The following is a 26,298-nucleotide window of genomic DNA, read 5'->3' on the forward strand; positions in this document are numbered from 1 at the left end:
GCCCCGCTCACAACACACCCGACTTGTATTAACGGCACCGCGTTCTCTGGCAGAAGCGCACCCGATTACCTCCGCGCAAAACTCTGTGCACATGAAATGTTGCTCTTCACCTCAAGACAGACATGTACTCCAGAAAGTGAAGCTTCAGTGACCCAAAGGCGTTCTTAGCAGAAATAATGCCACTTTTATTGCAAAATGTTATGGTGAGAGGAGGGCTTTCTTAAAAATAGCTTGCTTTTTCCCCCCACCCCATTTTACTGGTTATATATTCTTCATCACCACCCAGAATGAACTGCTTGCTCTTTGCATCTCTGTGGAGCTCTAAATGAAACTCAAGTGTCATGACCAGTCAGTGTTAACTAGATCTTTGACTAAGATTCCACATGGATTCGCTGGGACCAAACAGACCTCGTGGGCTTTGATCTGCAACACAAAAAAGATTCCAGCTGATGAAGCAGCAGCAAGAGCAAAACTCAAGGCACATTTGTATAAATGAAAGCTCTTCCGGTCCTATAAAAACAGGCAATAAAATATACAAAATAAGTAGAATTTCTCTCCTTCAGTATTTCCTGAGGCACTAGTGGAGCATGGGGAAGAATCACTGCTACCACATTTTCAACATTCAGTCTTTGCTATCAAATAAATTAGGGGAAGTCTGTCTGTTTTGTGGATTTGGGGTGGTTGTTTGAGTTTTTTTGCTTTGCTCTGGTTCTTCATAAAAAAATCACTACGAGATTAGCATTTGCACAAGAAAACAAGCAGCTATGTATTTGCCAAATTAAATCTTAAAATAATTTTGTATACTGTACAAATATACATCATTGAACATTTACAACCTTAACTTCCTAGGTGACAAAATTCACTGCTCTTCCAAGCAACGCAGATACCCAACTTCTCTTTTCAAAGGCTCAAAGCTATCAACTGTCAGGTATAAAGTCCCCTTCACAATTAAGGGCAGGATGGGAAAAAGACAGATCTAGTAGAGGTATTAATACAAGGGAGGTTTCAGGTGTACTGAATAATTTAAAATACAGTCCTTGCTAGCCAGAAATCCGGGAACAGATTTTCAGCAATGAGCCAACACTGAAGTCAGTGAATTGTCTTCCTTCGCTTCACACTGTTTGAATCCGTGTTCTCTGGCAACTCCTCTGACGTTCTCCTCGTTAAACCATGGCAGTCTCTGCTCCACTCACCGCTGGTACTCCGACCTCCTTCGCCAGGGGCTTTCGAACTGCTTTTTGACACAGCGGCTCTCCAGCCTCCCTCGTGCCGAGCGGCATACAGTGCCGTGGAAGGCACGTCACGCTGTCCCGTCGTTTGCTGGGGCCTCTTAAAACTTTCTGTTCTGGAAGTCTGATCCCTGGCAGCTGAGGACACACCGTGGCCTTGCTGCGATGTCAACCCCGGGTTGCTCTGGGCTGAGCGATTACTGTCTCCCATGGCTGGCTCCTTCCCTTTGCTTTCAGTTCTACTAGCCATACTTGCCAGCCGCGGGTCGCGCGGTTTCTCCCGATCGGCTGGAACGGCTGCAGTCTCCACAGGCGCGGACGTACTGCCTCTCCTGGAATCCACAGCCTGAGCCCTCTGAGGCTGCTGGGGTGCTCGGCTGCCCTGGGGCCTAGCGAGGTCCCGTGGATTGGGATGCTCACCCCTCTTGCTGCTCGAAGAAGCAGCCGGCGGAGGTTTCCTCGTCCCTGGTTCGGTCGGGGGCTGTACGGTTGGTTTGAGCTTCAAAATCTTAACAGCATCCTTCCTGTAGCTTATTTCTGATGTCTTGATAATGGCTCCTCTTCTCTGAGCGTCCTGAATCAACTCATTCCAGTCCTTATTTTCCTTTAGAAAAAGAAATAAGACACCCGTCCCCCCCAAAAAAAAACCAGTCATCAGAAAGAAATCAACACAAACAGACAGAGGTGTCAGAGGACGCACAACCCCTTTAATCAAGGTACCTGACACAACTGTCATGGAAACCACTGTTATGTTCCTTCTGGAATGGAAGAATCTTATGTTTCACTTGCAAAACAGCAGTTGGAACTCTGGCTGCTGCAACACAGGGAAGGTACTTTCAACCATCACTTAAAATGACAATTTCTGTATTTATGAAGGCCAGAAGAGTTCTCTCACACAGAGAGTGAAAGAGGAACACAGCTTTAATGCCCTCTAGTGGTGCAGCTACCAACCCCCTTAGAAAAAATAACTAAAATCAAGTACTAGAAGACCTAAAGTCTATTCAAGAGCACTCTCTGTACTTTCAGTGGGTCTTTCTAGTCCCCCAAATATGTAGTTCTGTTTCAGAAACAGCTGCTTCAAGGAGTACAAGCAAAGACTATCCTTAGAAACCACATGGCTACATAAAGTAGCGTCAAAAACAATATTCGGAAGAGCAGGGGAATGTTTTGGGGTGTTTTCTCTTGGTTTTTTTTAAATAGTTTTCCTTGCTCAGGTAGCCAGTGACAACTGCAATAGCTGGAGCAACAGTAAGGATCAAGCAGGGAAGTATCTCTGCCATCATGTTATCTTAGCAATAGAGAGATTTTTTCACAACCCCCACACCTGAATTGTAAAGGATTGTGTTACAATTTAGTTACTAAAAATATCATGAAAGTAATTTCTAACTTTCCTTCTTGGAAGCAAGGAAAACAGATTTAAAAAAAAAAAAGGCAGCATTTATGACAGTTACAGCCAAAGCTTTCAAAGAGAACCCTTAGAGGGCTGGACAGCACTAATTTAACACCACCCCAGAAAAGGGTCCCTTTTCCCAGACTGGAGCAGTCTGAGGATGGTTTTCACCTCCCCAACCCCGACATGCCCTAAAAGGGTGGATCTCAGAAGGTCATTTGATTAACACTGTACTTACCATGAGCGTTTTCAGTCTTCCAAGGATGAAGAGACTGAATCTGGCTCGGGTAATTGTAACATTCAGACGCTGAAGACTTGCCAGAAACCTGGGTGACAAGACAAAACCAAGCTCCTAAACTACTTCTTCCATGAGGTTTAAGTGTTAGCAGAAAGAGACGGTGTTTAATTTCAGTGAAATGAAGCTAACAGAAGCAGTTAGAAAGAAGGTGAGAGTTCATAGCCCATTCAGCAGCCCTGCCTTACACGAAGGGCTTTGCACGAATTGTGTTTTCCTTCACCACCCTGATTCCTTGCAGGGAATTCTGTCTCTTTCCAGCTCCTGCCATTGATGTTTCCTTTCTTAGAGCAAATCCCCTCTTAACGCCAACCATTGCTTCCTTAAACGTTCCTCAAAGTACAGAAGACGTCAACCTCACTTCACCTATCAAGACTTTAAGCTTCTTTTTGACTTGAACTGAAATAGATTAATAATGTTTGGCACGATTAATGGGAAAATTTTCTACTGAAATACTGAATGCTGGACATGAATATTTTATTTTAAAGGTGACCTGCACTGTAAGCACACAAAGGGAGACTTTTGCTTTGTCATGCTTCAAGAGTGAAAAGTACATTCTTGCAGAAGAAAGTCTGTATTAGCACTATGAAAACTGTCTAGTCTGGTTTTGTGGGATCACAAACCAAAGTACTGAAATCTAAACAAACGCTTAGTGCTTTTAAATGTTGATTTCTGATAGGATTTATTTATCAAAACTCCACAAATGGTTTGTGAAAGTAGTATCAACTATTCTCCAGTGAAAAAGCTCCAAAAATGCACAGCGTATTCTATATCAACAAAGTCTGCAACACAAAGTCAAGTCCTTGGACAACTTAGTTTGAGCAAACCCAACATCAACATCTGATGCTGCAGTTCATGGCACTGAGACCTGCTCTTCAGCAAATTCAGTAAAACTGCAAAATCCCCAGAGTCATCCCAGAAAAACCTGGGAAATTCAAGAAAAAAGAGAGAGAGGCAGGAAGCAGAGTGGGGGAGTGGATCCAGCAGCACAAATATTACAGTTCTCCAGGCCTCAGGTGGGGAAAAAACAAACAAACAAACAAAAACCCAACAACAACAAACCAAACCAACACTACCTTGAGAAACTACTAAATATTCCTAACAGCTTCCAAAACTGAAAGACAACCAGATTATTTTCTCAGGAAAGAAAAAAAAAATCCATTGTTGTTTCTTGGAGTTTTCTCCTCCCTTCGCAAGCTACTTTCAGAGTAAATTTAATGCTGGACTAGCAACCTTGGAAACAAAAATACTTTGCTCAGCTACAAGATCGCAGGTAAGGGTGACGCAAGCTTTGTCATCACACCTTGCCAATGACACCTGGCCCTGAGACAGAGATGTCCGAGTATTTAGTATGTGCAGCTTCTAAGGCTTTGCACTCCCGAAGCTTTAATATATAAACCTTCACCACAATAAGCTGGAAAGTTTTTTTCTAAAAGAACAGATAGAGGTTAAGTCTCATGTCAGCCAAAAGAACTGGCAGGTTCTGGTTCTGGCTGCCCTCAGGTTCCAAACTCAATCAACCAGATTAAGAAATCTCCAAAAAGCATCATTGTTGTTTATGTAGGATCTGGATTCTTTCTCTTCCTAAAGCAGCATGCATCAGCACAATTTCAAGCCCTATACCTAGCAATTAGAAAATTAATATCAGAGAAACGTAAGTAGCTTAGTGAAACCTGGAATGTTTTATAAGGCAGCCTGTTTCCACAAATCAACACCTGCTGAGCGTCCGGGGGTAAAGAGCACACCCAGCTATCGAGCTCCTGGTTCAGGCACGAAATTATCAAATCTGCCATCTGGAATCAAGACTTCCTGCAGATCTCCCAATTCAAAAGACAAGCACATTCACCTACAAATCAAAGATCCAGCTCAACTGCATCACATGCTTAGCTACACACATAACTAGTTCACAATACTTGTACAGACAGAATGCTACATTAATAGGACAGTGACAGTCACAGAAAACGGATTTCATTTTAAGAGAGCAGCATTCAGAAAGTTACAATATATATCAAAAGCTACAAGAAAAATGACTGCTGCAGTACTAATGCAAAGAGCCAAGTTCCCAAGACGAATCCTGCCAAACCAAACCAGTGATAGGCCAAGGCAGCCCTGCAAATTCATCAACTGCAACGCAGAACAAAATACTTCTCATTTCCATGTCCTTTTTGTTCAGAGATCTCAAACCAGTAACATTAATTCACTCATTAGGACACCCTTTAACTTGTTGGCTGTAGTGACTTGTTCTCTATAACTTTCATACTGGTCATATTAAAAATATGATGACTGTATCTAGAGCGTCATTGGAAATGGAACCTGCACATTGCAGAAGAGAAACATACCCGATGGACCCTTTGGTGCTGTTTGCCCGGACACACGTCACTATGATACAGTCTTTCTCTCGTCCCTGGAACGCATCCACTGTGTCCACTTCTCCTGGGCTGTTGAAGAAAGAATTAGCAAGCCATAAAATTATGGTAAGTTGAATTTTTAAGCAACACACCGACACAAGTGGCCTAAACACTACCCTTAATGACCATCTGTCAAAACAATCGAGGGTAAATTCACTTCGGTGTATAAGTCTAAAGCTAAATTTACTTTTCTGAGGCTAGCATCATTACCGAAAAGCTGTTCAGGTCCACATAGCTTGGACTTTTAGGTTGTCTTTTAAATCAGCTTTATTCAGAGCAGCAATATAATCAAAGCATGTATAAAAGAAATGGTACAGTCTACATCTCCTTTAAGCAAAAGGCTTGAGTGTCCCCTTTAAATGACTAAGTACAGATTTTTACTAGTACAGAAAAAAGTTTTAGCGATTTCACCATTATTTAAAGACAATAAATAAAAGACTAACAAGCAAGAGCCAAGTTCCATTTGAAAACTCATGGTTTCTTTACCTGTTATTCCTATACACTCTGTCCAGTTGTTCTTGAATTTTCTTTTTCTGTGCACTGTAAGGGGTAATTATTCCAATGCGACGAAGACCCAGATCCTTTCTTTTTTCTTTAATTGTTCTAATTAATTCCATCACCAGCTTAACTTCCTGAGGATTACTAAAAGAGCTGAACAAGACAAAATGGAAACATTACAGAAATACATTTGACGGCTCTTTCAAATTCAGCCCAATTTGTAGGGGGATTGAGAGTCAAAGCGCCTGTCGTGAACTTTTGTAGCCTCCTTCATATGGAAGCTTAAAAACTTTGCAAACAGGCCCTGACGAGGGGCTCAGAACAACGAGAAGCATTTGTAGCGAACGGCTGCATTTCAGATTCCCTTAGAATTGCACAGCTTTGCTTTCCTTACAGAATAGGCAAAGGGGAGGACTGAGCTGCCACCTTCTGGCATTGCCTCAGCATGCAGCTGCAAAAAGAAAGTCACTGATAAAGAAAAAAATACTAAAAAAAAAAAGCAGGAACTCCAAAACTGTTCCTAGAGTTAGCAGAGATTGTGGGCACTCACCACTCACTGGCATCTAACAGACAGTCAAACCAGGATTAAAATTGGTTTCAGACTAAAAAACTGTTTTTGTTTGTGCGGTGGGTTTTAACACTTGCTTTTTTGTAAAATTACATCAAGTTGAAACCACAGTTCTGATTACTTCAAGCATATTGGGAACAATAGAGGAGAGAAGACAACTCTTCTGCAGGTCATGAATTGTCAGCAAATGTAAAATTTGGCTGAGTAGAATGCAGGACTTACTCATTGTCTCGCTCCTCACGACCATCTCCTACATCAAAAATAAGGTAGGGCTGGAATGGCCACTCTGAAGAACATCTGTTCTCTTCTGTTGCTCTGTAAATAACATTTTTATCACTAGGTAACCATACAGAAATTCTAAGAACTGGTACTTCCATTATTCACACCATGGTTATCAAATACAAGCAACTTTCAGCTTTTTTCCAGAGCCCATAATTTTCACTGCTACCTGCATATGCTGAGACCTGAAAATGAACTCCAAGCAGTAAATATGCTCAATTTAATTGATCTAGTTAACTCACATATCACAGCCAGCACTAACAAGAGATGGAATGCACAATTTCTCCCATTGTCTTCCCCCACACGACCTCAAGAACTTTTGGACTCAAAAGAAGATCCTGCTATTTTTCTTTGAAATAACCCCTGCTCAGAAAGGGGAGCGGAGAGCTACTCACTTGTCAGTCTTTAGAGTCCTGCCGTAAACATAACTGGATGGGAAGAGGCAGATGTCGGGGTGCATCCTGTACTGCACAGTCAGCTGCACAACCGGGAGGCTTCGTAAAACGTTGTTCTGCACTTGCTGCTCCAGGTGTTGGTGCAGACGAGCCATCAGGGAGAGATCGTAGCCATACTCCTGAGCTTTCTGACAGAGGGAAAACATGGGACTGACTTCAGGGGAATTAGGTCCCAAATTAACAACAGGAATTTGCTGTTTGGACTTAAAACTATTTGGTATTTTCTTGTAAACTTCTAAATCACTGATAAAATGACAACTACTTGCACTTCATTTTTCTGTGTTAGCCTTATTACTTCAGTAAGGACCAGCTGCATAAATCTGATTTTTTTGTCAGTGCAGTCTTCAGTAAGACAACTTTCCTTTGTGAGTCACAACATAGTAAAATTTTAAAAACATCAACAATAATGAAAAGCAAGATCTGCCAGGTGGGATCTCATTAAACAAGCACACAGCCTCCAGACAATTTACCCTGTAGAGAAGCCAATGTTTTTCCTCCTTTATCAGATGTTTAAGAGAGGCCTCCTTACTGTTGGATACAAATGCTCCTATATGTTCATTCTCAGAACACATCTGTAGGGTGAGGAAGACCCCACACAAACACATGGTCTTCACCAGCCGTTCGTTAAGGAATGCAACACTGACTGAAGCTCACCTGATGAAACAGCAGAGCCTGCTGCAACGCAACATCCACAAACCAAGCGCTGAGTTGCACTGAAGTTTGTGTTGCCACAGTTATTCTGAATGGTGCATGAAATCAGCTTCAGGCTGCATCAGGAGAGTTTCTATAGGTTGTACTCACACACCTGTATTAGCTTTATTCACCCAGTAATGATGTGGTCTCCACATAACAGAGACTAAACTTCACGAGGCAAAAATAATTATCTGATACGCATCATGATCTGACATTGAAACAACTTTTCTCCTTTTATATGTATTTTCTACAGATACTCTTTTTATGCTATATAGCATAAAAAAAATACAGTTTGGATACTTACTACTGATTTCACAGTAGGAGGGAGCTGTCTCGGATCTCCAACAAGGACAAGCTTATTACAGCGATGGATCAGTGGAATCAGTGTTTCAACCTCACAGGACTGCCCTGCCTTTGGTATATGCAAACAGGACAAAATGCAGAAGTTATAAACAAAAGAGTGGAGGGACATATGTTAAATTTCCTGTAACAGAGCCAGAATAACTCAGAAATGCTTTTTGAGGCTTAAAAAAAAATAAAAGAGAGAAAAAGAATAATTTTTACCTAATAAAAAAACTCAAATGTATTTTTGTTTTATTATTAAATACGCAAAGCTCTCTCCAAACAGACAGAAAGCTAAGCCAACCATCTGGACACCTCTAAAGCAAGAACCACACTTGAGCCATGATTTTTAAATAAAAGCCGTCTGCCATTAAAGCACCAAACAAGTCAGGAAAAAAAAAAAGCAATTGGGTTATTCTTTCTTCTTATGGCTCGAAATGGTAGGATGGGCTTGTTATCAGCAAAAAGGCGGGAGAGGACAGTCAACCCACAATATATTAACACCAGTAGCCAAACACAGGTAGCTTAAGCAGGGAACATGGCAGAACTTTAAAGGTGGAACAGCCTGTAGTTCTAAACAGCTTTCCTGACCTCGTCCACAATGACACAGCTGAAAGGATCGAGTCGCTGTCGCGCAAAAGTGGATTCCAGCAGCCCCCCTCCGCTGGTGCTCAGCGTGCAGCAGATGATGTCAGCCTCCAAGATGATGTCCGCCTGCACCTTCTGAGAGTGCCCCCGAACCTGCAAAGTACAACAGGACACCGTGACTCCTCTTCCCTTTTCGTTTTCTTGAACCACTTTAGAGCAGTTTCTAACCGCCTGGACAGTTCTAACAGCCAAAGAGGTCGTGCGTAATGCAGCATCCCAACGAAACCATCTCTGTTATTACAAATGAAAGTCGCAACTTGGATGTTACTCTCACTTTGAATGTTGAGGTGGCAAGCTGGAAAGAAGTATTGCTCGCAATCTAGACAGAGTCACTGCGAACAAAGTTTAGTCTGCTGTCAGGTTTGCGACTCCAAACCTTTGTGACCACTAAGTCTGTAAATATTTGTTAAAGTTGAACTTTCATCTCATGGTTCATGCTACTCAGCTTTAATTACCGGTTTTGCTATCAGTGCCTATTTCCATTTTCAAACCTCTCTCTTCCTACACACACACAAAAATTCTTCCAGCTGATTTACTTAAAAACATTTTAAAGCATCTCAGTCCCAGCAGGATTGTAAGGGCCATGAAAGTGGTGATGAAGATATATCCTACAACATGAGGACATTTCTATTATCTTCCTTGCTAAATAAACATTTCATTTTAACTTTTATAGTTAATTTTATGCTCCCAGTTTTTTGGGTTTTTGCGGTTTTGGGGTTTTTTTGCAATATGCAGCCAGAGTACACCTGGATTTCACACCAGGCTGTCCATAACTTACTCAGCTTATGAGCTTTATCTACTTAGCTACTACTTTATAAATACTCTCAGCCACATCAAAACCAAATCTCCACCTCAATTAAAGGATACCAAGTATATAAATAGATTAGCCAAGGCTTATTAAAGATAAATTCCTACCTCCTTTATTTGAGAAGCAAGTTGTTGTCTCTCCTTTGCAAGTCTGGAAATTTGATCTGCCAACATTTGACTCTAGATTGAAGGGATGTAGAAACTAAATAAATATCAGGAATAATTAACACATTTCCCATATACTCTTTTTCCTCCCATACCCTGATTCATTTCCTAAACATTTAAACTTGTTCAGACTGTCTCCTAATATGCAAGAAGCAGCATGACTGACCTGCTGAAAATACCAGTATAAATAGACAAAAAAAAAAATTTCTGATGTAAAGTTCCTCATTCCCTTTCATGGTGCTAACTGACACTTCCATTAGTTAAAAAAGGAGGTGAGTAAACAGTTACTGCTCTGAGATGGCATGAAAAAGTTCTTTACTCTTTGGATTCAGTTATGAACCAACCAAACCAACCAACAAAAACAAACAAAACCACAAACAAGCAAAAACCCCAAGCAAACAAAAAAACACCCCACCACACAAACAGGATTAAAACCACTATTTTCTTCCTACCTCTCTCTTCTCACATCTGTCCCTGGCACGCTGACGAGACAACCGGTCCAGCTCTTGATCTAGAGCTGCTTTTTTCCTCTGAATATCCCGGTCACAGTCAGCTGGCCTTCGTTCTATAATAAAACAAAAGAAAAAAAAAAAAACACAACACACACACACACACCAAAAAAGTATGTTACTATAACTCTTGCTCTCAGTCATGCATCTTCAGTTATTAAGAACAAATGGACAAACTCATCTTTTGTTGCATTTTGCCTTTTTCTATTGAGGTCTTATCTTGTAAAAGGAAGAAAACAAGACTTGGTTCCAGCTGTAGCTCTCGAGTGCTGCATAGCCCCATTTCTTAAAAATGATGGCTTTAACATGCACTTCTTATAATTTCTCTAAAAACAAACAAACTAGAAGTTATCTTGCTTGTTTCTTTGGTTTTGCTTAGATTTTAGGCCGCATTCAAGCTGACGCTTTTCCACTGAGACTCAGAAAAACAAGGCTTATGAAGCACGGTTGCAGAAAAATCTTTACTAGATCTTCTTTCTTAAAGGACACATAATCTGAAGTGTAAAACACCATCAAGCTCCTAAAGAAGACTGAAGAAAAGTCTGATTTGCATGTTACTTACTCATTCTGTGCTCGACTTGCTTATCCAGGCTGAATCCCCGGACTTCACTGTTGATTGCCTTTTCAGCACCAAGTCGCACTAATTTGATATCACCACAATTTCCTGTTTACAAAAGCAGAGTCAAAATATTTTCAGATTGCTCCAATCATCTAAACATAGCTAAAAAAGAAAAATAAAATCAGTAATTATAAACTCTAACAAGAAGATGTTGCCTATGTTTTAGTGGTGGCCAACAGTTAAGAATGTTATTTTGAATTAACAGAACCACCTCTTATTCTCAGGTTTATCTAAAACTTACAGAATTCCTAAGTTAGCAAATTACTGAGTACCATCAGTAATGCAGCTGGTAAGTCAACACCAAATTAACATTTGGTTACAGTGCAGATTTTTCCCCACCACAGACTAGATGCCTTGTTCAGAATTTGTCTACTCGGTATTAATCACAAACTAGGAGGAGAAAAAAGCGAGAGGCTGTGACACATCAAAATTTTCATCTGTCTGATCAGCAAAGTCCAATTGTATTCAAAATCATGGTAATAGTCTTGTGTTGAAATGTTTAAGGAGTATTTAAAAACTGGTGAACTGAAACTAGCACTAGGAGGAAATGGTCAATGTCTATATAATGACAAAGCCTAATTTATTTTTAAAAACCATAATACATCTTTTAGAAAAGCACATTAAAATTAATAACAGTATGAGAATGTACCAGTCATGTTCTGCAAGAGAAAAAACACTACTTAAAAGTAGCATACAAGTATTATATGTAATCAACTGCTCCAGTTTCTCCTTCAGGCTTTGTCTATTTAACACATAAACAGAATTTTAAAATAAACCATACCCAAAGGCTCCTGTTTGTTTTGGCATTTTCCCTTAAATGCAATGATGATCTTTTTCATGAGTTCATCAACAGCAGCATTTGATGGTGCACAAACTAGAAAACGGTTTGGCTTCATCTTGGAATTTGTTTTTTGAGTTGCTTTCTCATTCCTAGTGTTCTGTAGATTAATTAACAATAAACCAAAACAGGCTCTTTAAAGATTGTTTTCATCTGTGATTTAAAAACCAGACTGTACACCCATCTTAATCAGCATGCAGAGTAGGGGGACTATTGCACTTGAATATCTCTCAAGGTGTGCCTTACATTGAATAACAAGTTGTCAAATGTATTAATGCTATTTGCATACATTTCCCTACTTGATGAATCTACTGGATACTAATATGAAAACCATTACATGGGGCAGGCCAAATAACATTCTTTAGTATTTCAAAATATTAAGGACTTTTAATGTAACAATATTACATTAAAACATATAACAATGTGTTTCGATTGTGCGCGTTTTATTGATTTTACTTTTAAGTTCTGTAAAATAAGTGTTTTCCAAGATGCCCAAAAGGTATTATCTCCACCTTTACACCCTACGCAGTACAGATTTAATTAAGTAAGCTTAATGAATTACACCCCCGGTTATTACCGATGCTAGACTTCCATTTAGTTTAAGCTATCACTGACTTCCACTGAGACACCAAACACCAGTGCATGAGGGTCACATCAAGTTCTCTTACTTCTTTCAGAACCCGAGACAGAAGCCCAACAATAGTTTTTGATTTCCCTGTTCCAGGTGGTCCGTGGATAAGGCAGATCTTGGGAAGCCCTGGATGTTGCTTTACCATCGCATAAGCTGTCTCAATGGCTCTCTTTTGATCTTCGTTGTATTCGTTCATATCTGATGCCTGAAGGGACAGAGGAAAAAATAATTACTTAATGTTGATCAAACCCATGTTCACTGTAGATACTTTCAGAACGTCCCCCACCCCTCCAGCTACAATGCAAAAATTTGAAGGGCAGGGAAGCTTTTGATTCTAGGTTTGCTTTAGATGCACACCTGATCCTGACTTGAAAGCTGTAACAAAGGTTGTTTACACACCTTTATTTTACATTGCCTTTCTCATGCTATATCTTATATTTCCTGAACAGACACACCTCCAGCAAGGAAAAGAAACTGAAAGCTGCTTAAAGTGCGCCACTAGGATCTCTATCAACACAGCAGAAACACCCAAGCAAACAAAGACTCCTTTCTACCCAATCAACCAACTCTGAAAAGCCCAGTGCCTCAGTGCTTTTGAAACTTCTCTGTTTGCACTTGATCATCTCATAAAAACAGTGCCAAAACCAGTTTCACAAAACTCTAGAGATCCAAATGCCCACTTTGTCATCCCTAACTCGCTTCTACCTGCAGGACTTACAGCATTTTCTGAAGCCATGAGCAAACCTCTGGGACAGAAATCATCGTAACTTGGATTTATGATGGGTTTGGCCAGGGGACTCCTGTTCAACAGCAGTAAACCTTTGAACATTCGATGTGTGGTCACCAGGGAGCCAACCACCACACACCTCACTTGCTTATTTAGGAAGGATGACAAATTGCCTCGAGTTTGCACAGAAAGATGACAGACAGTTTGGTGCTCCTGTTGTCCTATTGAAAAGGGGGTTGGGAGAGAAAAAAAAAAAATCGACAATTTGTTAATCCCAAGAATATCCAGATTGTTAACTGTAAGATATTCAAACAGATCACTCAAAGAATTCACCAGAACCAGGTGCCGCCTTTTATTAAGGAGCCAACAACTAATTCTTGCAAAAAACTCAACCCCCTTCCCCTATACCCTCCCTCTCCCCATAAATACCCCTCAGTGCTCTGCAAAACAACTCAGAGCACTGATTTAATCAGGCAACATTAATCTTAATACTTGGTAATCCTGGTAATTCGCAACTTCAGTTCCAGAAGACAGTGAAAATTTTAGTCAGTGAGACCACTGAAGTTCACAGCACTTCATATCTCACAGCAACACACTCCTAAAGATATATGCAGAGCACTTATCACTAGTTCATGTTCTTACACAAAATATTAGCTAGCTACAAAGTAGCATTTATGGTACCAAGAAGAATCCCACTTCTATTTCAACCCCATTTACTTACTAGATAAACAGCCAGATGCACGAGAAAATCGTGTCACAAACCCCACGTGACTCACTATAAGGTTCTCCGTCTCACTTTCTTCCCTAAAGGTGTCTTTTTTCTTTTGGACCACCAGAAAGATTAAGTCATCTTCCTTTGGATGAAGCTGCTTTGCCAAATCACTTTCTTGAAAATGAGCTACCCAAAATACGTGTTAAAATTAGAATATTAAAAGGAAAGTGGTTACAATTACTTTCTGACTATAAAAATACTACAATTAACATATTGCATATACTTCAGTAATTCCCATCTATTTAGTTCTAAAGCTATTAAAAGCTACAGCAAAAGACTAGGAAGAGTTTTAAGTCCATCCTGCAGTCTTAAGCCTGAACACAGCACTGTAAGAAAATAAATCAAGCAAGTCAAGGACTACTTCATTTACCCAAAAGAAGCTGACACAAAATCACGAATCAGCAAGACGGAAAGTATTCCAACAGCAATCAAATAACTTTTTGCACTGAACACTTAAGGCACAAATTCCCTGCAAAATACACGTTTCTGCTATGTGCATTCTGGAAAACAACAAATTCAAAATCCTTTCTGTATTTAAAGTAAATTTAAAAAAAAAAAAATCTACCTTTAAGTGCTAGCTCATTATAAGGCATTGTCTACTTGAAAATTAGAAGAGGACCTCATTAAAAAGACCCCACAACCTCTTACCTGTAAAATCTGCTCTATTCAAGTCAGCAGAGAAGTTCTGTAAGCAGAAGGAGTAACTCCTCTCTCTTACTCTCTGGTTTTCCATCCACTCTTGTGCCAGCTACATGTTGGAAAGTAAAAGTTAAATAAAAATACTTTGCACAGTTCAGCACATCAAAAGAATAGCTTATCAAGACTCAAAGGAGCAGAAATTAAAGCTAACAATGTCAAGTACAAGAAAACAAGGAGTCTGACCCATTTCTTTTTTTAACACATGCAGACATTATATAGAAACACGCACACAGGGCAAAGGAAAGTGCTGTTTCTGTTTCAAGTTTTATACACTCAAAGAAAGAGGAACCACCTCTTCTTCCCCTCTTTTTATGTGCTATTGTGGATGTGCAGCCAAAAAACCCCCAAAGCTTCACTGAGATGAGTAACGCTGACAGCCCTCAACCTTAAACGTAAACGTCTAGATTCTTTCCCCCAAATCAGATGCGTACCCAAACATTTTTCAGAAGGTAAACAGAGGTCATAAAATATTTTTTAATCTCTTGGTGGTGTTCACTAAGCTTGATGAAAACAAACCAAGAAGCAGATAGCTACTTACTGTTTCAAAGGCATTTAGCACCATCAAGGGGAAAAATGTATTAAAATAGTCAGTGTATCCCTGAAACTGGACAGGAACAGGGGCCACTACAGACTGCAGGAGGTGACTCGGAGGTCCAAACTGGCTGCAGCTTGCAAACATGTCGTAAGTCCACCGTAGGACTTGATTAACAAAAACACTGTAATCAAGCTGCCGAGCACCAGGAAAGGAATATGATGCCTCTTGGACAGGCCTCCTGGAAACATTTGAAGCGTTGTCATTCTGTCTATTTTGTGGCTGGAGAACGTTATTACAAATACGGGGTTGAGGGACATTACTGGAACTTGGAGTCACACAGGTTTGATTTCCCATAGGCACAGCCCTCATATTTGGTGGCCTGACCCCCGCTGCTTTCGCCACGTTCGCTTTGCTTTTTGAAGCTGGCGGCAGCTTTTTGATGTCTTCGAGGTCCTTGCTGAAGGCTGCGTTCCGCGAAGAACTCGCCGAGCTGAAAATTTTGATAGTAGATGGCTTTCTTGTTTTAGAAGGTGGCAGGAGAGAAGGTTTGGCAAACAAGTGATCTGCATCCGAGCTGGCGGCTGAATGCTTGCTGCAGTGCTCTCCTGGCTTTTCCACTTTTTCTGTACAGTCTTTGTACTCACATTTCACAGTAGCTGAGGATTCATTCTGCTGAGGGCTTTCAGCAGTATCCATTTCCTCTGGTTTTTTACTATCTACAGTAGTATCTTTAACACTTTCATCTTCGGAGCATAATTCCATATCCACAGGATCTGACTGAGTTAAAAATAGATCATCATCATCTTCGCTGCTTCCATTTGGTTTACCTCCATTTTCTTTTGAAATTGTCTTCTCACACTCAGGCTGGACAACAGAAACTCTTCCTGAAGGTTCACCTTTATCATCCCCAACAAGTGCAGCAAAAGAGAGACCTGAATCCATCGGTACCGGAGGAACCATCGTACTGTCACCCCCTGGCTTTCTGTTTGAGTCCGAAGAACCAGGTAGTTCAGAGACACTCGTCTCCTCCTCCACAGCGAGGCTTTCAAATTTTCTCTCACTGGCAGAGGGACAAACAGTCTCCTCACTTCTTTTCCCTCTTCGGTTTTCAACATATCCCCGTTCAAAACCTCCAGGCTTTTGTTTCATAGATTCTGCATCCCCTTTGCCAACTTTTTTGTTTCTGCTCTGAGAACTTCCTGTGCGATTTTTCACTCTGGCACGTTTCTGGGGCCTTGTCTGCCTTAAAAACTGAAGGTCCTGGGAGGCTAACAATTTTTTATTATGTTTCACAGACAAACTCTGAGGATCAATTAGTTTACTCTTCCGTTTCTGTGCACCTCCGACTCTCCCCGCGGCTTTGCCGTGGCTGCGCAGCTGAGCTATGCTGTCTAAAGAGCGCTGGGATAATTCAAACGCTTTGCGAGGCGCCTTCTTCAGACCAAGTTTTTCTACAGTTGACTCTGGTTCAGGACACGATCGAACTTTCTTTGGAGGAACCACAGCAGGCGTCGACCTGCCAGGCTGAGAATTTTTTGATGTACTTTGTAGTTTTTTATTTTGAGCTGTTTTAAGAACAGAAGGTTTTTTAGGACTTCTCTGAATATTTCTTGCTACCTTAGATTTTACTATATTCTGCTGTGGGCTTGTGCTATTTTTCTTAAGGGCCAACTTTGAAGCTAATGACATCTTTGACGTAGATGGTCTGGGTTCAGTCAATTTTGAGCCCTGGGTGAAGTCTTTAGCAACAGTATCTTTGTCTGCAAAATTCTCCAGTTGATCTTTCACACTTTCCTTACTAACAGATTCTTGCCCTGTGGAATCAGTGGCTTCTTTTGTATTATCAGCTTCCTTCTGATGAGAAGTATTTTCTATCTGCTTTTCTATCAAGTTTGCTTCTTCTTCCATGGTATCATCACTTATGTAATCCATATCGTAACCCCATTCATTTGTGTGATCGTGCAGTAAGCCACCTGAACTACTATCAGTCGATGTTGAGTCATGATCTGGTTTACACTCTTGAGCTGTTTCCATACTATAGTCTTGAGTTGCTTCCATTGCTTGAGTATCTTGCCAAACCGAAAAGACATCATCTTCTGTTTCAAATTCAAAGTACTGAGACGCACAGTCTTCCAGTGACAAGAGAGAGCTTGGTGCCTTGGGTTCTGTTTTGATACCACTATCAGAAATGCAGCTGGAAGTTGAAGGCTGCTTTTCAGGACACACATTTTCATTCATTTTCCTTGTTTCCTCCTTATCAGCCACACTTTTTTCTTCATCAGAAGAGTCTGAAATTATAATGATTTGATCAAAGTGATCTGCATCACAGGGAGACTTGGTACGTTGGTCATCACTGGAAGACCTTACAGCACCTTTCACCTTCCTTTTAATATCACATATGTTATGATGTACTGAGTTTTCTTGGCTTGAATCAAAGGAAAAATTGATACTTTTGGCATACGCAGCTAAAGATAGTTTACTGAGATCTCTGTCAATCTGGGAGTCTGTCAAAGTATTATCTTCAGAAACCAACTTCACAAAATCCTCCTCTTTCTTCACCACTGAATTGTTTTCTCTCTTGAAATATTCTGAAAATTTGAGCAACGTGTCACTGGATTCACACTTCAGTGTGAGTGGCCTCATCTGAGAGGCAGGGTTGGGTACATCCCTCTTGTTTTCAGAGCTAGATGGAACACAATCATTTGCCCAAGTTTTATCCATACAGAGTGTCTTTGAAATTTGACCTCTGCACTCAGGTTTAACCACGTCATTTAAATTAGGCTGTTCCTGGTCTGAAGTTTTTATGTCAGAGTCTTGCTTAGACACAGACTTCAACAATGAACTTGGTTTTTCTTCAGTGGACACTTTTTTCTGTAAGGTGTCACTAATCCCTGAATGCAAATTCCTGTTATCCTCATTTGCCCACATACCAGGTTCACTTCTAGAGGAGCCAGGGCAATCTAGTGGTGTTTCTTTAGTGGGGACCAGTTTGGATTGAAAAGCATCATTGACACTTTTCTCCTGTGTACTTTCACAACTGTGCGAAGAGCGAGTATCAACAGAGATTGCGTTTTTACCCACAGTATTCACACCCTGGTGTTTCTGACAATCTTTGCTTGTACACAGATAGTCAGTGCAAAACTTAGGTTGTTCTACCTCTGCTTTTGTTGCTAAAGTGCAGTTTTGCAAGTCATGCGGCTTCGCTAGCAACGATAACTTTGCGGACCATCCAGTTTTCTGTAACTTGTTTTTCAAATTTGTGAGCCTATGCGCATCTACTCTAAACTTTGAGGAGGAACTGGGGGACATGTTGCTTTCCTTTACATCTGAGCTGTAAACATGTTCTGGAGAACCAAGATGAGTTGGAGTAGCCAGAGGCATTGGTGTTACGGGTCCTGCTTCACATTTGTTTTCCAACTCCCCGCCTCTTCCGAAATCTGAACGCTGGGCGTTTGGATTGAAGCACTGATTGTCCGTATCGCATTTCCCTGCCACGAGATCATTGTTCCTATTTTCCTGAATTCCCCCACATACTTCAGTTGCCAAAGAGTTCTGTGGGAAGATACATTCCTGATTTGTCGAGTCATCAGGTTCCTTTTTAATATTCATCCAGAGGTCTTCTGTAGATGTCCGAGATGTCGAACTTTTAGATGCATCTCTACATTCCTCTTCCCCGGTGCTCTGCCTTCTAGTGAAAGGGTTCTCTTGACAACCTTCCTCTCCACCTTCCTTCGATACATCAGCAAGTGGTGACCAAGGGTCACCCCTGCCATGTGCACCCTTCTCCTGCTTTATAGAAACGGCAGGCGGAGTTGTAGAGTTTGCATTGTTTCCTGTAGGCACAGGAGAATTTGAAGGTCTGTCCTTTAGATTTCTTATAACTTGCTTTAAACACGTATGTAACTCCTGGGTTTCCTGGATGTTCAGCTGCCAACCTAAAGACAGATTTCCTCGCAGAAAAAGATTGAGTTTGTCTAGGTATTGCTTGCAAAGGGCATTCTGCCCAATTTGATAGCCTTGTCTAAGAAGGCTGCGTATCAACTGCACGCAGGCGTGCTGCACAGAGTTGGAAGCTTGTGAAGATACTGCTGAACCCTTCACGCAGGGTCCAGACGCCTTCTCAATGCACCGCGTAAATGCTACAGCTGGGAGCTTCGCGCATCTCACCACTGCTTCCACCCATTTTCGAGAGCTAATCCATAGCAAATGCAGGCACTTCTTATTGCGATGCAGTTCAATAATCGACACCAAGATGAGGAGAAAAAATTCAGAGACTTTGTCACACTGCTGGATTCTTTCATTGAGAATATCCGTGATTTCTGAGCAGAGGTAGTGAATGACCTCGCCTATATAGGCTACACCCAAGTCCTTGAGATCCATAAGTGACTGAACAAAAGGGATAAACCACAGAAACGTGCTGTCGTGGACACGCATGTCTCTGCCGATATCAGACTGAAGCACATTAGCCAGCGTTTGCATTTCTTCATACATGTTGGGGCAGTAGTCTGGACAAATGGCCGTCTTCCACCCAGCATCCTGAAAAACAAATTCACCAAACGTCACACTCATTATGCACATTTCTACAGCTCAATCTGCCTGTATTTTTTCTTTTTCCTAGCCATAAAGGTTACTTTCTCTCAAAAATATGTTAATTTATAGCATCTCTTATATACTAATAAGTCAAAATCTAAATTAAAAAATGCAAAAAATAATGATCAAACTAACACACATAAGGAACTCGTTTCCTAAAACGTAACCTATGAAATAAGCGCAAAGTAATACTTCCTTTAAACTCATTGTGAAACTCTCCAAAGATGTTGTTACGCTGACATAATTGAACCTCAGACAATCAATATACATTTAAAGCCTTTAAAAAACATTTCATAAGTACAACGCACTGATATCAAGAGAACACACTCGCAAATGTTTATCGTGCTATTTCGGAGCATGGTCTAACATTTCAAAGTACATCAATGTATGTCTCATTAATTCATACTGAATATATTAGTTTAGAATATCGAGAAACAAAAAGTAAAATGCAATAACTCAATAAGCAACTTCTCTCTTAAATTGATTTCAGAGTTTTCGCTGAGGTACCAATGCTTGTTTCAAGCTTGGTACAAATTCTTAGGCTTTATACCATCTCTACCTAATTCACAAACACAATCTTCTTTCCTCTATAGCCTGAAAGTACCAAGTAAACAAGAAGTGACCAGACTGGGTGCTATTTAAGGCACACAATAGTGACATACATTTTTTCTTTACAACAGTACTAGTAAAAACAAAGTATCTTCCCCTCCGTATTTTATTGATGGTTTAAAATGACAGTGTCATGCAGTGATCAGACTACAAAGAACAGGGTAATAAAATATTTTTCATACCTTTTGAGGCCTTTCTGTGTTATAATTATACACAATCTGACTGCAAGTCTCCATGCCATCATTGTAGTCTGACTCTGGTTCAGATTTTGTCCTAAAAAGAAAATACAAATCATTATAAAATCCATACAGTTACCTGAAACTGTAAGAAAGCCAACTGGCCAAGATACAGATTTCACCTTTCAGACCCTGACCATGTGACTATTAGAACATATCTGTGATAAAACATCCCTATGAAAATATTATATATTTAAAGTTCTAAAGCTTGTTCTACCCTACTCCTAAGAGGAGGGAAGGAAAGCGACTGCCTCTGGAAAAAGAGCTTTCTACTAAGTCGTGGATTTGACCACCTAGAACACCCACAAAAATTCCATTTTCTTTGAATTTTCCTACCTGGTATTAAAATCATAAAACCGTTCCAGTCTCTTAATAAAACTGACCTCTTAAAGCTACTGCGTATATTGTTTATTTCGTTGTTGTAGCTCACACTGTTGATAATGGTTTGAAAGGCCTGGACGGGATCAATAAGCTGACCCCACACTTTAGATCCGAGCTGATCCAAAATAACCATGAAACAATGGAGCGCTGGCCAGAAGGGGTCAGTGGAATCATCTGAAACACAACAGCAATATTGGGGAGAGGTGAAATGCAAGAGTCCCGCACATTCTTAGACTAAGCTGAAATTGAAAGTAATTGGTTTTCGTTGTTTTTTTCTAAAATACTAACAGAAAAATACGTATTCTAGTAAGTTGCAACTATACTTTTTAACACAGAAAAAGGATGAAAAAAGTCAACTTCGCTTATTAGTACAGTGATATGCGCATTCCCAACCTATACATTAAATGAAAAAAGTATGGTAGAAATTATAGATTTGTCCTCTCAAAACCTCTATAAGCCAGCCTTATGCAAAGCACTGCCATCCCTTCTCCACTGAAGAGTTTGTTTCTGTCCTTTTTCAGTATCTGTCAGTATCGCCCAAATATCGTGCAATACTGGCCCATCTTCCAGAAGATAAATAAGCCCCAGTTCAAATCACCTCAGCATTACACTAGGAACATACTCAAACAAGGAAACGCAATAAAGATCAAAAATAGTCTATGAACTGTCTTAATCTCAGTATTAAAATTAGTTACCAGCTGTTTCTTTCTCCATGGTGTGAAGTATAGTCTGCATGAAATCATTTTGTTTGTCTGGGCCCAGTAACAAGGAGTCCATAGCTTGTTCTTCCAGCACTGTTAGCAACATGCAAATCCCTATAAAAAAAAGCAGCAACCTGTCCATACATCCGTAAAATTTGTCCTACTTTTGACCAAATCAAGGACCATTTTCCAAATGCCATTACCAGTGTAACATTTGACCAAAGAGACGGGTAGCAAGATGAAACTAACTAGACGCAGTTATGCAAGGTTCAGTTTTCCCACTTGACATACTCCAAAATAAACAGCACCCATGAAATAGCAGAGCTCTGACCTGAAAGAAGTTCTTACAAGGAAGAGACTACATGTACAGATTCATTTCTGACCATAAATACTCACCTAGCCAATAGTTCTTGTAGTTCGCAGTATCGTACAAATGAGATGGCAGAAGGATGAGTTTCCCCTTTTCAACCATTGAAGAACTGTAAATATCTGGACTCTCAAAAAGCCCAAGCTCAATAACTTTGAACAGGCACGTCAGCACTTCCTGCAAGTCATAGTAATCATCCCTATCAACCTTCCCTAAATTCCTTGCTGTTAGGATGGCCCATCGACGAATCTAAGAATCAAAACAAACAAAAAAAAAATTAAAAAAAGAACAAATAAAGTCACAATGCTGTAAGATTAGGAATCATTGCTGCTACAAAGGGGACAAAAGCATGTTTTTCCTCAAATAAGGTCTTGTAACTGCAAATAAGAGTTAGTCTTTTTCCAAAATAACCTTAAAAACAGGCTTACTATACCTAAGATGCTAGTAACAAAGTTGTTAAAGTTCAGAGTAATGTATACAAATAAAACTCCTTAAAATTAAAAATCTGTTTTAGTGGAACAGAAAAAGTAACTTACCACTTCATTAGGGTGTACCAAAAAGAGATAAATTCCTGGATATTTCTCAAAGACCTGAAAGGAGCTGTGACTTTGTTCCATTCTACAGAGCACTTCTACACACAGCTCACCTACAAGGACAAACACACTTATAGTAAAGACTAATATATATGCTCACAAAACAAAAAGCATCAAAATAAACATTTTATATTTATTAGCATATATTTATATATATTTGCATCAAAATAAATATTTTACATATAGACACACACACTGATACTTCAGTTTAACTACTGTTTGTTGTTATTTTCACCTCCTTCAGTAGAAACAATACTGTGCCCTTCCAAGCGTAGACGATAAGATACGTACTGACTTTCTCATGCAGCAGCAGATACGGATATTTCAGTATTTCTAGAAGGGGCACTCGCATGTTATTCTCAAAATCTGGGCCCAAATAACCAGACAGCTGCGTTTCTCCGTTCTCATCCACTATAAACAACTCATCATCTTCTGCAGCTTCTTCTTGCTTGGATTTCTCCATGTGGGCCACAAGACGGGAGGTTTCCAACTCCCACAAGACCTATTCAGTGGGGAAAAACAACTGATCAAAATGCATTTGCGAAGGAACTGATTAAGGACCTTTATTTAAGGGTCCTCTTGTTTTACGATCAGCTCTTTGCAACTCAATACAATACAATCAGACAGTTAAAGTGCAACATGCCCTATTCTCAAAAACCAACAAAATTCAACCCCTGCACAAAACTCCCCCTCTGACCACAGAAGCCTCTTCCGAAGTTTTCCTTCAGCTCCGAGTCTTCCCGCTCAGTAACGGGCAGGAGCCAAATCTCTTAATTACCTCATGCAAACTCGGCAATTTCTCCCTTGCTTTGTGGTACTCGACCACACAGTCCAGGCAGTAGCAGAGATCATCATTAGATCCCTCAAAATCTTCCGGGGACAGCCGTTCAGAAGCATAGCTCTTGAGGAACTCGGTGGCGTCAGGACCACTCGGCGTACACCATTGGCATGTGCTCATTCTGTGGATGGAAAGGAGGAGGAATTAACAGAAGCCTCAAGACTGAAAGCAGCAAAATATCTCCTTTCAGCCACAACGGTACTTAGTTTTGAAGTGTGAGGAATTTCAGGATTTAGGTAACTCGTTAGCAGTGTACACATGTATACTCTTAAATGTTCTTATATAGGCATGTGCAATTAAACAAGGAGTACAGATTACAGCATTAAATAAACATTACAGGAAAATGTCTACTGAATGGCAAACGTTAGAAGTAAAGCACTGAAAGGAAGTTAAATTACATAACATACAAACTACAAAACAACACGTGAAAATTCACTTGACATACAAAAAAAACCCCTCATCCACACTTAATGCATCCTTTCCAGAGCTACAATGCTAAAGTCCATTATATCGTTGTACTGGTATCCATGGAATCTAGGTCTAAGGAGCACAAAATTTAATTAGCTTTGTTTCTTCACCTCCTGCTAAAATTTATAGGTCAACAAATCCCTGTTGCCAAAAACAAAGGATTTTTATGCAGAACTTTCCTGCCTTCCATTATTATTGTCGTTAGAAAGCATCACAAAATTCCCACCACAGATTGTTTCCTCTAAAACCACAAGCTCTCCATTAAGCAGCAACACAGTCATCTCAGATCCTGCTGGTGTGAAAAACACAACGGAAAAAACAGAAAAAGCATGAACACTTGACCTTAGAGAAGTTCTATTCCCTAACGCTTGAACTAATTAAATAAAATGAAAAGATGGCAATTACTTGTTACTTAGCATAACGAGGAATACAAAAGAGGATTCTAGATAAAGCAAAACCATACATTTCCTCATACTTATATAATGGAGAAAAAAAACAAACACACACAACAACCCCAAACAAACAATCGTGGCGTTTACCTTCGGCAAAGGAAGCTCTTTGCTGTGCAGGTGTGTCGGGTCACATTGTGGAAGGAGAACTGGGGCTGGCACCCTCAGCCGCACCTGCCCCCCAGCACCGTCAACAACCCATCCCTGGGGACCGAGTCTTGGTACTTCAGAGATCTGGAGCAAAACAGTAGTTACCAGATTTGGTTCAGTTCACCACATTCTAGACTAAGAATTGTTCTGGTAATTTGATTAACAGACTTTATACTAAACGCACGTTTACTGAAGCGATAAGCATGATTTACAACTGAATCCCTTCCATCGCTCGAACACAAGCAGCACAATATTTACCGCACCTCTTTATAAATAAGGTGTAAAACTTTCTCCGCGCTCACTCACCAAGAAAATCCGCTCAAACGAGCACACACGGAGCCAGAAACCTCAGCTGCAAAAGGAACCGCGCACCCGCGACGCTCTGCGGCGGCTCCGCTCCACCGGCTGCTCGCTCATGGGCGTCCACACCCCGCACCGAAAGCGAAAGCAGCCGGGTGTCGGCTCCCCCTGCCCGGGCCGCCCGGGGCCGCCCGGGCACTCGCCAACAGCTGCTCCGCGAGAGCCCCGGCCGGGCCCCGCGCGGCTGCTGCAAACACCGCCTCCCCAGCAGCGCTGCCCGTTCCCAGCGGGGCCGCCCGAGCCCGGGAACGCGCCGCTCGCTTCCCGCCAAGCGGGCCCGGAGGGCAGCGCCTCCCCTCAGGAGGCCTGAGGGAAGCGGGACCGAGACAAAGGAGAACCCGAGAGGGACGCGGCCTCTTCCGCGGAGGCGGCTGGAAGCGGCTGGAAGCGGCTGGAAGCGCCAGCGCGGCCACGGGCGGGAGCCCCGTCCGGCCGCCCTCACCTCACGCCGCCACGGGCCGCCCGCCCCGCCGACCCGACCTGAGGCGGCGGCACCTCCCACGGTTCCGGCCCCGCCGGCGGAAGTGGGCGCCGGGCCACGCCCTAAGGGCGGAACCGCCCGCCGCGTGCCCGCTAAGCCACGCCCCTTCGCGGGGATTGCGGCGGGGCCTTAAAGGGCCAGTACCGAGGGGAGAGGAGGGGCGAGTGCGAACGGTAAACTGAGGCACGCAGGGATGGGAGGGGAAAGGGAGTTGCACAGTAGCATAAAGCGAAGTGGTGCCAGTGCTCCGAGGAGCACAGCCTCAAGGATGCAATTACTTAAGTGCTAAAATAACAAAATCCCACCCCAAATGCACAATCAAGCCAATGCCCCAAATGCACAATCAAGCCAACAGGAGAGCATGGCCCACCACTCTGAAGCAGTAACGCCTGGAGGGAAGGTTCCTCACAGCCGCAGCGCAATGGAAACGCAGCTGCTCCTACCCATCCCGAACCAGAAGGTTTTTGTCACCGCTCAGGCTTGGCCCGTGTCCCCAGAGCCACTTGATTTGAGGCTTCTGTCCCGAACCCCTGATCTACTGCCCCTCCAGCTCGCAGGGCTGACGCTGCCCACCAGGCTGGGGGCTCGGAGGAGCCAAATGGGGACAACTCACCTTTCTTCAGGCCCCCCAGGGCTTTTGATCTTCAGCTGCTGCCACTGTAACACTCCTGGACACTGATAACATATCATTGATAATGACACACAGCTGAGGATTTTTTTCTATAACACCATCCAGGCCATTAACGCACCAGGAAAAATGCTCAAAGTGACACATCTGCTTGAATCACCAGAGTTTTTAGGTGCTGTTCAGACATGAAGGATGGGTCATGCTCTTATTTATGATGCAGCCCAGGGGGTGTCATGCCAGTTTCACAAAAATCACACCGTTTTCTACCTTCAGAGAGACTAAAGCCAGACTGCAGTTAAATATGGAAAATTCTCATTTAACACCCTTTCTATAAGTCACA

The 26,298-nt window shown here is 41.6% G+C and overlaps 1 protein-coding gene across 3 annotated transcripts; it reads right to left on the reverse strand.

Moving 5' to 3' along the window:
- Nucleotides 1–385: 385 nt before the first annotated feature.
- On the reverse strand, nt 386–25,376 carry SETX (senataxin). Of its 3 annotated transcripts, none has more exons than XM_065648495.1 (26): nt 25,292–25,376; nt 24,430–24,573; nt 23,363–23,543; nt 22,876–23,086; nt 22,528–22,637; nt 22,021–22,240; nt 21,619–21,738; nt 20,926–21,097; nt 20,489–20,579; nt 15,111–19,643; nt 14,522–14,621; nt 13,823–13,999; nt 13,093–13,322; nt 12,412–12,579; nt 11,687–11,843; nt 10,849–10,950; nt 10,230–10,342; nt 9,721–9,792; nt 8,749–8,898; nt 8,120–8,227; nt 7,063–7,250; nt 6,611–6,703; nt 5,809–5,973; nt 5,254–5,352; nt 2,858–2,945; nt 386–1,833 (listed from the first exon to the last, which is right to left on the reverse strand). In XM_065648495.1, exons 3-26 carry the CDS (start codon nt 23,540–23,542, stop codon nt 1,090–1,092), a joined length of 8,391 nt encoding a protein of 2,796 aa, XP_065504567.1. In that variant the 5' UTR covers nt 23,543; nt 24,430–24,573; nt 25,292–25,376; the 3' UTR covers nt 386–1,089. The 3 variants fall into 3 exon arrangements, with proteins under 3 accessions (XP_065504567.1, XP_065504569.1, XP_065504568.1); XM_065648497.1 differs by having other exon boundaries at nt 25,330–25,365; XM_065648496.1 differs by lacking the exon at nt 25,292–25,376 and adding an exon at nt 24,796–25,016.
- Nucleotides 25,377–26,298: the final 922 nt, after the last annotated feature.

Source organism: Caloenas nicobarica, chromosome 19, assembly GCF_036013445.1.
Source record: "Caloenas nicobarica isolate bCalNic1 chromosome 19, bCalNic1.hap1, whole genome shotgun sequence".
Lineage (NCBI taxonomy): Eukaryota > Metazoa > Chordata > Aves > Columbiformes > Columbidae > Caloenas > Caloenas nicobarica.

What these genes read in the sequence shown, in the direction of transcription:
- SETX (XM_065648495.1), bottom strand. Translation starts at nt 23,542, where the DNA reads ATGAGCACATGCCAATGGTGTACGCCGAGTGGTCCTGACGCCACCGAG. An exon ending in TGCTAAATGCCTTTGAAACA is followed by an intron (nt 14,622 to 15,110) that starts GTAAGTAGCTAT and finishes TCCAACATGTAG; the next exon opens with CTGGCACAAGAGTGGATGGA. An exon ending in GAATAGAGCAGATTTTACAG is followed by an intron (nt 14,000 to 14,521) that starts GTAAGAGGTTGT and finishes TATTTTGGGTAG; the next exon opens with CTCATTTTCAAGAAAGTGAT.